At 37.4% G+C, this 14,791-nt stretch overlaps 1 protein-coding gene across 6 annotated transcripts in view; it reads right to left on the reverse strand.

Annotated features, from left to right (window-relative positions):
* nbeaa (neurobeachin a) overlaps positions 1 to 14,791 on the reverse strand; it is a 637,170-nt gene that overhangs the window by 78,434 nt on the left and 543,945 nt on the right. For all 6 annotated transcript variants that reach the window (XM_067985944.1, XM_067985943.1, XM_067985942.1 and 3 more), the window contains one exon: positions 3,916 to 4,056. In XM_067985944.1, the coding sequence (XP_067842045.1) occupies positions 3,916 to 4,056 (141 nt within the window). The remainder of the gene's footprint in view (positions 1 to 3,915; positions 4,057 to 14,791) is intronic.

Raw genomic sequence — 14,791 nt, forward strand, 5'->3', positions numbered from 1 at the left:
ATTGATTAGCAGCACCTTGTAATAAAAATAGCACTGACTTACTTAATCACCATAAATCGGTGGTCCTGATGATATATTATGCATTACATAGGATGACTCCATTGTTGTTATAAAACAGCACATCTCTGATTCATTGTGAATAATGCCACAGGAATATGTCCACACACATTTCTTGTTTCCAATTGCTATGTTTTTTAGAAACATGATTGTGTCAACTTTTACACCGTAAACTCCTATGTCCACATTTCCCATTCAATTTTCCTATTTGGACATTTACTGAACATTCAAAATGCTTTTCAAAAAAATTTCAGCTGCCTTTTTTTCTCCTCAGTAACTGAAATTTAAAATGACTGGAATAAAAAATTCAAAAACTACACATTTCACAATAACATGTTTCAATTTTCCCATTGAATTGTGTTCTATATCTTATAATCCCTTCTTTAAGTTTTACTTCAAGGGCTTTGCCTGCCTCAAAAACTTGGGCTTTGGTTATTTTTACTTCCCAGCAGTTGAGAGACCTTTCTGTGCATTCTGAGCATGTGCAATTTGCAGAATTGCCTAGCATGCAATCTGTGGAGCTGAAGGATAGAATGGTGTGTCTTCTCATCTTGTGGGGATTTGAGAGTGTCTTTGTTTTTCCCAAAAGACTTCGAAAGAAATTGAAGGTTGAATTCTCAAAGCTTTTATTTTAGACAAGTGATGAATTTATATAAATATATTAACAATTGTGCTTTTCTGTTACAAACTCCTCAAGGACTGAGCTGTGAGAGGCAGCAAGTGAGAACAGCAACTGTTATCATGGTTTCTTTGTTGATGGTTAGAAAAAAAACCAAAGAGATTGTTTATAGAGAATAGATTTTTTTTAGTCAATCTGCTGGCTCTATATATTCAATTTAAAAATCTCTCCTGAACCATTTGAGCTTTAAGAATTTGTTTTAATACAAAACTTGGAAAATTCACAAGCAATGAACTTCTGAGTGCTTCATGAGCTAATTTTTATTTATTTATGAAAATTTCTGTTTATTAAAGATTGTACAAGTTGGTAAACTCAGTAACAGTGAACTAAATGTTCTGCTTCTGTACTTCAGGAGTGCATATTCAAAAATTGTACACCTGCAGCCCGTAATTTTCATCCATTAACTTTAAGAAGCAGAAGATTTACGCTTAAATGCTTTAAGATAGAAACATAAAGACAGTAAGCAACTGACACTGGAATCTCGCAGTGCTCTCTGACCCCCATTCCTGGTGCTCCTGGATGCAAGGGCTGCATCCCAATGTTGATAAGTCAATGCCCTGTTAATACTACTTGACATAACATCCCTGTTCTTATAAAACTTCCAACTCACTGTGTGCAATTCCATGAGAGATCTGCTTAACAGCAGAGGTGTTGGGCGTTTTCTTGTATGTGCTTGGGACAAAACCGTTCCAAGGTATTGCAAGAAGTGACATTTTTTTTTAAAAGATGGCTGCAAATTTTTTTTTTTAAGTGTGACGATGATGGAATTTCAGACCACATACCAAAAAAGACATTATTGTCACAACCAGCCAAAATGAGACTACACAAATAAATAAATCCTACATTCCAGTGGGCGTATCTGTACATGCAACTAGAACCCATTTTACATATGCCAGAATGGGTAAAGCTTCAAGGCTTTGCTTCTAACTTGTTCTAATTCTTACCAATATGCATTTTTATCATATACAACCAGTACCGGTAGAGGAGAATAAAATATGAGTTGAAAGCTGGTTTTACTTTTGTGTCACTCAGAAATTATTGTCCATATACTAATTTCAGTTATTTATTGAAAGGAGAGGATTAGTGTGAAATTGCAGAATAATCCTAGAATGTTCTATAAAAACATCAAAAATCTATGTAGCTGTGCAACCTAAAGGTTATGTCATTGCCTAATCTGATTTTGTAATTTCATGTCAAACTGTGCAACCTAATCAGTTTTATTAGATATGGCTGACTGCCTGTCCAAACCTTTAATATAGTTATTCTCGGTGCACCAATCCCATTTCTTTTTTAATAGTATTAACTACAAATGCCTGCTTTAAAAAAAACTTTCAGTGATTTTGTTACAGACAGAAAACTCTTAGGAGCTATAGTAGTTTCTTGTAATGCCTCTCTCCATTTAAATCTTATGACAGCACTAATAATGTAACATTTGTAACAATGTTAAAAAAAAATTGAAAAACTTAAAATCAGTTGTTATATATGTGTCAATATAAGTGCAGTACTGGCACTGAATTAGCCTAAATTTGTCCACTTTGAAAAAATACTGCCGGCCGTTAAGCTGATCTGCCAGCCCTCCAGCCCTTCTTATTTTATATATACAGTCTTCTAAAAGTTTGATATAAACTCAAACAAGTGTTTTTTGCTGCAATAAGATACAATTACCAGCAAACATTGAACGTTTTACATATCTGGATTGAAAAATACTAACAAAACTGGGATTCAGGGGTAAGAGACTGTGAATACTAAATCGTGAAAATTATGCACTCCTTCCCAGCATTATACATTCAAAGAAGCAGAAAGGTTTGCAGATTTAAATGTCATAGCACTAGTAGAATTTATAAGGGGTTACTTCAATTGTTAGATTGTGTATGACACCATCTCAGAATGATCTATTTCAAGTCCACAAGAAAGCAAAAATAATTTAACTCAACTTTTATAACTACCTCTCATCAATATGATTGTGAGATTATGCATTAAAATTTAGAAAACAGTTACCAATATTCTTTTGCATATTATGTATCGCAGTTCTAACTTTTGTCATTATTATAATCTGCAACATAATAAGTTGCTTCCATTGTAGAGTTAAGACTTGGCCCTAATCATCAACTCTCACACCTTTGCAATAAAATGCTGATAAAACGTATTTTCTGGTTGATTAAAATATGGGTGCACAGAACACGCAATTTACCAAATCCAAATAACTTTTAATAGTTGACAGTCAAATGGCATGATTAAAAATATATTGATGCAATGATTCATGTGACAAATATGGTGGAAATAACACATTCAAGATAAATTGATATGGGGAGAATTTAAATTGGTTTGCATTGTTCAGTAATTAATTTTCATTGAACAATATTCAATAAGAAATATTAATTTGTAATTATTTCTACCATAGTACATCTTTAATAAAGAAAATATCCTGTTGAATATATGATAAAACTGTGTCAAAATAGATGGTCTGGTGGTGCAGTTACCTAACTGATGCACCACTTCACTACGCCTCAGTGATCTAGTATATGGGTGTGAGCCCTCAGTTTCCCACAGGCTCAGTCCCCATATTTTTCTGTCCCCATCCTGGGGATACACTGAATTGATTCAATTCTTGAGGGATAGGTTTTTGCAGATTTTCAAATAAATTATCATTTTTCTATGGTTATAGTTTTCCCCTCTTATTAAGAAATGCAGAAATAATAATAATGATAGCATTTATACTGTGAAACATTACTGTTGTGAGTAAGAACAGCACTGACAAAGATATTGGAGAAGACAGACTGACAACCTTTCCAGATGGGCCACAGAGCAGTGTTTCAAATTTGATCAGGGATGGAAGGAAAATCTGACCCACTCGCATGCACCTTATAGCATACCAGTTGCTAAACAATTTTGTTAAAGGCTTAAGAGCAAGTCATTGTTCTGCTCTCTGCTTTGAAATGGTTCAAGCTTTTGGGTGGGAATGGGATCAAAAAGAAGGCAGGAAGCAATAACTGAAGACCTTGCTATTTCTTTTAAAAAGTCACAATACAACTTCTTTGAAAAAAAGACACAATGAGCTCCCTAAGAAATTAGCCATAAGTTAGACATAAACACTGGCATAGACCAGTTGGACTAAATGGCCTGTTTCTGCTGTAGATTCTATGTAATTCTAAATAATATATGCATCTGAAGATACTCACATTTCTGACAAGCCATGATAGTATGGAAGTAGCTGTAGAGTAATGTGTGTTGTAATGGTAAGGTGGGACTTGATCATCCTCCCACGTCTCATAGCGTTCAGCATAGAAGACGGCACGCTTTGGGTTCAAAGATCCAATAGGCTGTCAGGGAAGAAATATAGATAGCAAATAACTGGTGTTAGCTTTAAATAGCATCTGGAGAAATAAAATGTAGCTTCTCTTAAGTGGATTGTTCCTCATAATTATAGTAATAGATTTGTGCAGTAATAAATTTTCGAAATCATTTTATTCTGTAAGGGAGACAATAACATTTCTCTTTTACTGCAAATTCCTGAGGGATAGGTTTTTGCAGATTTTCAAATAAATTATCATTTTTCTATGGTTATAGTTTTTCCCTCTTATTGTAAAATGCAGAAATAATAATAATGATAGTATTTATACTGTGAAACATTACTGTTGTGAGTAAGAACAGCACTGATAAAGGCATTGGAGAAGACACATTGACAATCTTTCCAGATGGGCTACAGAGCAGTGTTTAAAATTTGATTCAACTTGATTTGTCCTATTATTTAATAGTCTGCTAACTTGTGTTTTGTGAATTGCATTTTCTTCACAGTCATTTAATTTCCAGAATGCTGTATGCATATACTATTTTGTCAGCTATATACAAGTCAGAACAGAGAGCCGTAAAACCCTTATTTTAAGCACATAGCATATAGACTGTGTTCAAATATAAAGGAGTGGATAGGTTAACAACCACAGTAACGAGCTTTCCATAAGATACTGTCTGAAAAATTTAGTATTTTTAAACATTTATTTAAAAACTTGAAAGTTTGAAATATTGCCACTACAACTCTTAATTGACATATTTAGCATGTCTCTTTATCTGTAGGGCCTGGGTTATGTCCAGTGCTCGACAACTAAATCCTGCAGTGCAGAATTGTTAAACATGTCTGTGTGTTTCAGTGATGTCACATGAATCAGAAACAACCCGTCACATACTGTGGATTTTAAGATAAAAATATCCAATAGAAAGCATAGGGTGCTATATGACATAAAACAGTGTGGAATGGTTTTCTTAAAATTATATCTTAGATATATTTGAAAACACGCATGTAATGAACCACCAAATTAATTATGAACAGAAAGAATTTTTATCCTCCTTCAAAATAGTTGAAACATTATGCTGCATGTCCCTTTTAAAATCCTCTTAAACAATCACAGCTTTCTTAGATGCTGTAGTGTATTATCTTAAATGAAATTTCATCCTGTGAATTTTATTTTTTTGCTGAATTGATCGTTCAAATTTGGTAGTAATTTTTTTAAAAACACAGTGCACATGCCCATTATGTAGACCAGCTGCTGTTAGTTATACTTCCAATCACATTTTTAAAAATATATTTATATGTTGAGGACATAATATAGATCTACAATAAATCCAGCTTCTGGGTCATCTATTAGCATATCTTGCTGGCACTCTGGGATACCTGTAATTATTTTTTTATCCAAATACTTCAACCGTACCATTCACTTTTAAAAAAATGGCTCAAAACAATTCATTTTTATTCATTCCTGGGATGTGGCCGTCACTGGTAAGATCAGCGTTTATTGCCCATCCCTAGTTGCCCTGAGAAGGTGGTGGTGGGCCTTCTTGAATCGCTGCAGTCCGTATGGTGTGCATCCCACAATGCTGTTAGGTAGGGGCTGTAGTAGTTGGATATAACTGAGCTAGGCCACTTTAAGGGCAGTTAATAGTCTATTACGTTGGTGTGGGACTGAATCACATATAGGACAGACTGGGTAAGGACAACAGGTTTCCTTCCCTAAAGGACATTAGTGAACCAGTTGGGTTTTTACAACAACCACAAGGCTTCATGATCACTTTTTTTTTTACTGATACCAGCTTATTATTTCCAGATTTTAAAAATCTGAATTAAGATTCACTAAAACTACCATAGTGGGATTTGAACCCACGTTCTCCAGATTATTAGACCAGGCCTCTAGATTACTAGTCCAATGACAAAACAATTACACTATCGTAACTATTATTTTTATGAACAAATTAAAACTGTTACAATTAATGCAAAATACTGTAAGCATTTTCTGAGTAAATGTCTTGAACTTTCACCCCAGCCTTTCCATGCATTTGTGGAATCAAGCCACACAGTTCATTATGTCACTAATCCTTTGAGCACTTTAACGGTATTTATACATCAGAAATAAAAACCAAGTCTACAGTTTTCAGATTATAAAGAGGCTAATTTCTAATGGCTGATTCTCAGTATCTTCAATAATACAACATTGGACTCCCAAACAGTGCACATCAGTTCAAATCTTGATGTAGCATTTATTTCACAAATCTGAAGATGGGTCTGTCTACGGAAAGAATGAAAATTGCCCAGGGATCCTTTCAACCAACAATCATGCGCACCTACGGCTGGCTCTGACATTAACCATGGAAGTGCCTGAAAACTGGATTAACTTTACAACCATAGAAATTAACATGGATTTTTTTTTGAGAGAAGCAGGCCAATAGCATGCAGCAGAAAAAATGGTAGGGAAGCGGAAGGACAGAAAAGGGGTGGAAACTATTTTTTTGATGAAATGAGAGTATCTTTGCTAGAAAAGATAAGTATGTTTTTAAAGCTACAAGGGAATTCAGTTGCTAAAGAGTTAACTGATTGAGGTATTAGCTTTGAGACAGTTGTGCGTAGGAGTCAGCACTTACGTTTTTAATAAGATGATCAGCATTGTTTTCTCTGAGAAATCGTAAATTCCCTATTTATGATTTCTCAGTGCTTACTGCTGAGAACCTTTGCATGTAACGTAGCCCAGTGTGGAAAAAATAAGACAATTCTTCTAATTTAAATCAAATAACCTGCAGCGTATATCTGCATAAAGCATGACCTAAATATACAACAGGCTTAATTTCTAGGACTTTTGTGAGGGACATTTTCCTCTCGAAGCCTGACTGGTTCTAATTTGTCTCCAGTTAAAAGGTATGTCCTTGTGAGTCCTTGTAACTGAAGATGATTTGAAATTGTATGTTTGAGTCAGCAGGTGACTGTGGGTTCATTTACACATGAATGGTTATGTAAGTATCTGGGCTTAGTGACATTCTACCAGGGGAATATTCATCATCAGGGTTACAGTTGAATTTTTTACACAAGCAAAAAAAGAGGAAATTGTTATTTTAATAAGATTAAAGTACATTGAGGGGCATAGGTGCATTGTAGCGTGAAGTGGTAGAGTGCAGGTTCTCTCTCAAGGATTATCCGTGTCAGCCAGACTGTTAAGGGAGGCACTGAACAAAGGCCAAACAATTACAATAAAACAAAACTTGCATTTATATTATGCCTTTAATGTAGAAAAATGTCCCAAGATGCTTCATAGAAGCGTAGTCAGACAAAAGTCGACACCCAGCCAAAGACAGAGATATTAGGAGGGTCGACACAAAGCTTGGTCAAATAGGTGGGTTTTAAGGAGGGTCTTAAAAAAAGAGGAAGGTGCTGGGGCGTATACATTTAGGATGGGAATTTCAGAGCTTAGGGCCCAGACAGCTGAAGGCATGCTCGCCAATGGTGGGGCGAAGGGATTTCAGGATGCACAAGAGGCCAGAGTTGGAGGAATGCAGAGTCTCTGGAGGGTTGTAGGGCTGGAGGATGTTACAATGATAGGGAGGGATGAGGCCATGAAGAGATTTAAATAAAAAGATGAGAATTTTAAATTTGAGATGTTGGGTGACTGGGAGCAAGTTTTTCCTTCCTTGTCCTCCTTGATTTCTCTGCAATCTTTGACATGTTCAACCACAGTATCCTCCTTTAATGCCTCTGCTCTGATGTCGTAATACTAACCCCTTACATCCATCTATTGGATATTAAATTTGGTATGTATATTCCCCTGAGATTGGACAATCTGACCAATGGGTTCCCATAAATCGTTCAAAATGCTTTATGAATTTTTTTAAAGCTTTTTTTTCCCTCAGTAACTGAAATTTCTAATATCCAAAATAAGAGTTTAAATAAAACAAAAATGTCAAAAAATTAAACATTTCTTAATAACATAACAAAGTGGGGGAGAAATTCAACCTCGTTTCACTCATTTTCTGGGCGTAAAACTTAGTGAAATTGGGCTGGGATCTGCTGCGCCCGATTTGCTTCCGAAGATCGATGCCCACCATTTTGGATCGGGCAACTTCTACTCGCCCAGGGCACCTGCCTGAATCTAGTGTTAGGACTCTTGAATATGCTAATAAGGGAGCCAGAGCCTGTTTCAGGACCCCAATGTCAAATTAGGCAAAAACTGGAGTTTTTTTAGGTCTCCGGCAGCCTAACCAGTGGTCCTTAAAGGGACTCCTGAAGATTGCCGAAGAAGTAGTAAGTTTTCCAAATTTGACTTACCTTAATGCGGAGCCAGGAGGAACAAGAACGCTCATCCAAGCTCCACAGTGATACTGTGAGCAGCCCCCTCCTCCCATTCATCTCCCCACACAGGACTTACCTGCTGCCGGCTCGGCAGTTGAGCTGGAGGATTTCGGAAGTGCCAGACCAGCGTGCTGCATCGGCATTCCATTTGGCATCTGCAACTTGTCGGAATTATGAAGGTGAGTCCTGAGGCCAATTTGCCTTCTGCAATTGGGCGAGTGTTTTCGATGAGTCAATGATTTTGCCCTAGTTCTGCATGAGAACCCAATTTCTCCCCCAATGTATCCACTGAATTGTCTTTTGTGTCTTTGACTGTTTTTACTCCGCGGCCGCAGCCCCTCCCATAAGTCTGTGCATAAGAGTTGATATTTTTACCGAGAGCTGTGAATTTGAGCGTGCCTTGGGATGTTTTACTACGTTAAAGGCGCTATATAAATGCAAGTAGTTGTTGTTGAATTCGCATTGTGTGGTTTGAGCATGTGCAGTCCACCTAATTCCCCAGGATGCATCAGTATTGTTCAGTCAGCTGTACTGAGGGGAATTTTTCTTTACCTCCTAAAACAAGAGGGCAAATTTCAAAAGCTTTACTGAAGTAAAATTTATGTTGAAGTTTTTTTATATATATATAAAAAAAGTTGTGTGTATGTTTGTGAGAGAATTATTACACTGTTGTAGCTTTTGTTTTGTGTTTGAGAAACTTTAAGAAATATATTAAACTGAGGGTGAGACAGAGAGCGAGAGAGAGGAGAGTCAGACAGAGAAAGAAAGAGAGAGGTGAGAGACTGTGCGCTTTCTTAATTTAATGTTACTTTAATTTTCAAAAGGAATGAATTTTTAGCAAACTAATAATATCCACCAAAAAATTAGAAAAGCTGAATGCTAATCACTTGCACCTGTGAGATAGAGGCCTGGATATTTGTTGAGACTTGGGCCGTTTCTCAGGTGCGAAATGGGCGCCGCGGCGGCGGCGTGCGCGCACACATTTCACACCAGAAGTGCATCGCCTGCCATGTTGGTAAAGGCAGACAAAGCGGCATCCAGGGTCCGTGTCTAAAACAGGCGTTAGGCCCTTTGCATATGCATATAATGCAAATGCAAATTGTGCTTTTAGTCGCAGATCTTCAAATCAAGCACAGGAATAGACAAACCATCTGATTATAGTCTTGTAATATCACAGTATCAAATGTACTATCTATGTTAAGTTCAAACACCACAATAATGTTACTTCCCTTAGTTCTATGTCACACTGCCTTAGCTTTACAGGACAGAACATGACAGTAAGAAAACCACAAATATACTTTGTAAAATGGAAACTGCTTAATACACACAATTAATAAATTATCTGGAACTGAATTAATTAATCTATTTAGATTGCCCTTTAAAATATAGCACCAAGAATTTGATGTTAAAAGCCTCAGGATTCAGATGGCGTTCAGAAACAGTTTGTGTTTTGCTCTCGTGGTTTATAAACCTTGATTGAATTACAACCTTGCAACTCACTACCCAGAATCTATTATTCTGCATTTTAAACTATGTATGAAGGAAACACAAAGCTCTGCATTCAGAGTCATGAATAAACTGGCTGGTTTTCTGAGTGTGTGAAATTTTCACTGTAATCCCTAGGGCTTAACCTTACCTGACTTGTATCATACCACAAGGTCTTGCAACACATTCTTGAAAGTGCAACATGACCTAACCCAAAAGCCTTTCTAATACTTTCTCAACTACTGTAAAATGATAAAACAAACATTCACATTTCTTTGCTCCTGGAAGTCATGGGAAAAGGACTTCAGTACCAATGTTATGTTGCTCTAAAGAGGCTCTACGAACCTTCACATTCTGCCTTGTTTTCCATATTTCGTGAACAAAAATAAATCTCTTAAACTTTTGACAGTACCAATACTTCAGATAAATCCCCATGTTACATATGTCACACAGACAAATGGTAAATACGAACAAAATAGTAAGAACATTTAAAAAGATGGTTACACAAATGCCTCAGATTCAACAATTAATAAAAAATGTACTTTGTAAGGTTTTATGAATGTCTTTGATTTTCTGTACAAGATGTCAAACCTGCAACATTCACAAATATTCCAATGGCATATTTCATTTTCCAGCAGGGTGAGGATATAAACCTAAAAACTTAGAATTTCTAAAAAAAAACTGACTAGTTTGCAATTAATATTAGTAGTTAGCAAAACACCATTAAGTATATACAATTTAGAGGTACAGAATTCTAGCTGGACAGAAGAAATTGATCTGCATGTGAGCAAGTGTGCAAAAGCTTGCTAACTAATTTTGAATGTTATGAATTGTATGTTATTTGGTACATGCATGGAATGAACCATACATCTTCTCACCTCATGACCTGATGTCTTATCATCACCAATATTTATTTATGACTGGGCACACAGTAAGAAACAGGAAGATCATCTGAGTCACATTAGCTAATGTCAGCATGACCCCAAGATGCCTTAGCCCTCAAAGGGACCCAGCATATCAGCTTTCAAAGGTCTGAGGTAGCAAGTATTACTTCTTTCCAGGAAGGCCTGACACTCCCATCACCTCCGGAACTGGCAACCTCCACCAGGATTCCTGGTCTCTACACCATGGTGGCCATTCAAGATGCATCCCTATTGGCGCATGCATTTGTCATTCAAATATTAACGCAAACTTTGGTGGGAGGCCTTAGGAAGTCCATCTTGGTACTTTTCAGAATGCACTTCTCCCCATGGGTTTTCTGCCTCGTTAACTATAAACTCCAACATACACTACAATAAACAGTGGGGTATTTTCTGAAATGAACTTACTCTGAATTGAATGCAAGTATGTGCAAAACATTATGAACCTTTGATTCCCAGTAGATGTGGCTTTGTAGCAGGGAATTATTGATCTTCTCCTGCCCCTGGAATAAACACTCAAAATCTCTGTAGTGCCCTATCAAAATCAGCTGCCTGTGGCCTGTTGCCTTTTACAACATTGAGGCCCTGGTCCTTTTTTGCCCTAACTCTCTCAACTTCACTTTCAATACTCTCATCCCCCTCAGATCCCGTACAGTCTCCCACCCAATTGCTCCCCCTGGTATAACAAGCACCTCCATAGCTTCAAACTAGCAAGCCTTTAAATTTGAATATATTTAGTGTTACATATGAACATACGAAAATGACGGGCAGGAAAAGAACATCAAGCCTGCGCCACACAGTTGTGATACCTGAAGTATCATGATTAGACACCCCTTACCCAACAGCAGCCTCTTCTGGAAGAGGCAAAACAAAACAGATAAAAAACCATGGCCAAATAGGAACAAAATCTAGTAAATTCCTCTCCGATTCCCTTAGGTGATTGAAACTAGTCCAGGAGACTAAATTCACCATACTTATAGTACCTGGTATTTCACCTGCCTTTTATAAGATGTGATCTCTACCCCAACCTGGAACTCTCTCTGCCTTCAGTTTATGACTACATGTCTCGCCCAATCTCTGCCATGCCTATGTAAACCTTTTGACTGCTTCTTGCAATTGCTGGCATCGCCATGGTGAAGGATGGGGAGGTCCATGGAGCATCCTCCTTTTGCTAGTTGCCTGGTTGTCTACCTTCATTCTCTACTGGATGGGGTAGGGCTACAGAGCTTTGCCTTGATCTGTTGATTGTGGGATCACTTAGCTCTGTCTATTGCCTGCTGCTTTTTGTGTTCAGCATACAGGTAGCCCTGTGTTGTAGCTTCACTAGGTTTATACCTCATTCTAAGGTCTACCCAATGCTGCTTCTGGCATGCCCTTCTACATTGAACTAAGATTGGCCTCCTGGCTTTATGAAGATAAAGCAGTGAGGGATGTGCCGGGATATGAGGCTACACATTGTGGTGGTATAAGAACATAAGAAATAGGAGCAGAAGTAGGCCATACCACCCCTCGAGCCTGCTCTGCCATTTAATAAGATCATGGCTGATCTTCGACCTCAACTCCATTATCCCACCCTACTCCATATCCCTTGATTCCCTTAGTGTCCAATAATCTATCAATCTCAATCTTGAATATACTCAACGACTGAGCATCCACAGCCTTCTGGGGTAGAGAATTCCAAAGGTTCACTAACCTCCAAGTGAAGAAATGTTTCCTTATCTCGGTCCTAAATGGCCGACCCCTTATCATAATGCACTGCATTGGAGTGTCAGCCTAGATTATGTGCTCAAATCTCTGGAGTGGGACTTGAACTCCCAACCTTCTGACTCAGAGGCGAGAGTACTACCACTGAGCCACAGCTAGTATGATGGTGGTGCCACACTCCATGATAGAGAATGTCCTCATGATGAAGATGAGAGCTGGTCACTTCTACCAATTATATCGTGGATAGGAGCATCTGCGACAGTTGAGTGGTGAGGTTGAGGTCAAGTAGGTTACTTTCTCGCATTGGTTCCCTCAGCACCTGATGAAGGCCCAGTCTGGCATCTATGCCCTTCAGAATTCTGTTAGCTGAGTCAGTGGTGGTACTACTGAGCGACTCTTAATGGTGCACATTGTAATCCCTCACCCAGTGTACATTGTGTGCCCCTGATTCCCGCAGAACTTCTTCCTAGTGATGCTCAAATAGGAGGCGTAGTAAATAATTCTGAGGACCAAAAGAAGCTGCAAGTGGATATTGAAAAGATGATGGAATGAGCAAAAAGGTATCAGATGGAATTCAATGTCAGGAGGTAAAAAAAATAATAATTATACTTTGAATGGGAAAGGCTGGTTGATGTGGAAGAGCAGAGGGATTTTGGGGTTCGGGTTCAAAAGACATTAAAAGCAGCACCTCAAGTGGATAAGACCATAAAAGAGTAATGGAATATTGTGTTTTATGACAAGAGGTATAGAATATAAAAGTCGAGATGTAATGGTGAATCTTTGTGAACTGGAAACGCATATGTGCAAACCCGGCAGAGATCCAACGGAAGAGGTCACTGCAAATTTCCCATTCCATATGCATATGGGGCAACAGAGAGATGAAAATTGCCCTAATATCTTATTTTCCTTCGTGCAGACTCTTTAGCCCTCTAGTCTGGACACTGACTTCAACAACTTCAGACCTTATCTGTCTCCTCTGCTGTGTTCTCCCAATAAAAACACAATGAAAACAAAAATCCTAGTACAGGGATATTGTATGTTTTCTTCTACATCTGGGTCTACTCCCAATATATCATCAGGTCAAAAGGTGGCAAGTATTACATTGCATCTGACCTGTTCTACACTAGACCCAGGAGTGCTTGACAGTATCACTGAGTGACAAGCACGTAAAGAGAAATTCCGTTTCTCAGCATTGCTGTGGCTCATCTCAATATGCACAAAACCAAAAAAAGAAAAAAATTTACCAAACAATTTTTCACCTTCTATAATATTAAAAATGGTGGCTATGTATTTATTTTACTAACCTGTATGAAAGTCCTGCTCATTTAGTTGAATAATGTTTAAAATCTTTCAGGGGTTGTATCTTATTCTTAGCCTTTATTATAATGTTTAGTATTATATTCACATAGAATTTAATTTTGGAGATTCAACAGAGCATATGTTGACATGCTGTTGCATGTGTTAGAAAAGAATTTCAGTGATCAAAAGACAAAATTACTAAGGTGCAAGTGAGCTCTGAATTGTGAACATTTATGATTTATTGTGGTTCTTCAGACTGCTTGTCATTCAGAACTGACATTCATTTTCAGCTGCCTAGGGTACTCCTGACAGAATTAAATTTCACAGTCAGTGAAAATGACATTGGAATTAGTGCCTATTTTGCTTTTTTTATATTCACACCAAATGCCTGCATTGATATGGACCAATTTATTACTAATTTTTATTTTGACTGTCCTCTTTCACTATATTATTGGTTTCTGCGACATGTACAAGAATAGAGGAACTTCATTTTTTATGACTATTGTGCAGTTTAACTAGACCAGTCATGCTTAACTGCAATCATTTGCATTATTCCAATTAGGAGCCCAAGGCATTATCACTTCCTTTATAAACCAGCATTTCAATCTGGAAAAGTGGTACAGCTTGATCATCAGTCACTTAAAAACACCTTTAACATTCATGAAAGTAAGTCCTGCCCTTTGGCAACTGGGTGTGTACTGTGTTTTACACAAATGTCAACTTTGGTTGCACTGATGAACCCATTCAAAATAATGAACAGGCTTTAAAATGAATTAATCTGAACATCTGGTTTACACTTCAGTATAACAGAACAAAACAGCATGTAAAATCTAATTCTGCATAAATAATTTTAAGGTAATGTTATATCATTTTTCCAGCACTTAGCAAAAATCTGCAGATGTCATGAACTAAGTTATTCACACTATCTGTAGATGCATTCACTAATTATGAATCATGAAGGGCGATGCCCCTAATTCCAATACCTTTTGGACATAACCATATTAAACCAATTGTGATGTTCGAATGCCATTCAAATAAAAGCCA

Source organism: Heptranchias perlo, chromosome 6 (assembly GCF_035084215.1).
Source record: "Heptranchias perlo isolate sHepPer1 chromosome 6, sHepPer1.hap1, whole genome shotgun sequence".
In the NCBI taxonomy this organism is placed as follows: Eukaryota; Metazoa; Chordata; class Chondrichthyes; order Hexanchiformes; family Hexanchidae; genus Heptranchias; species Heptranchias perlo.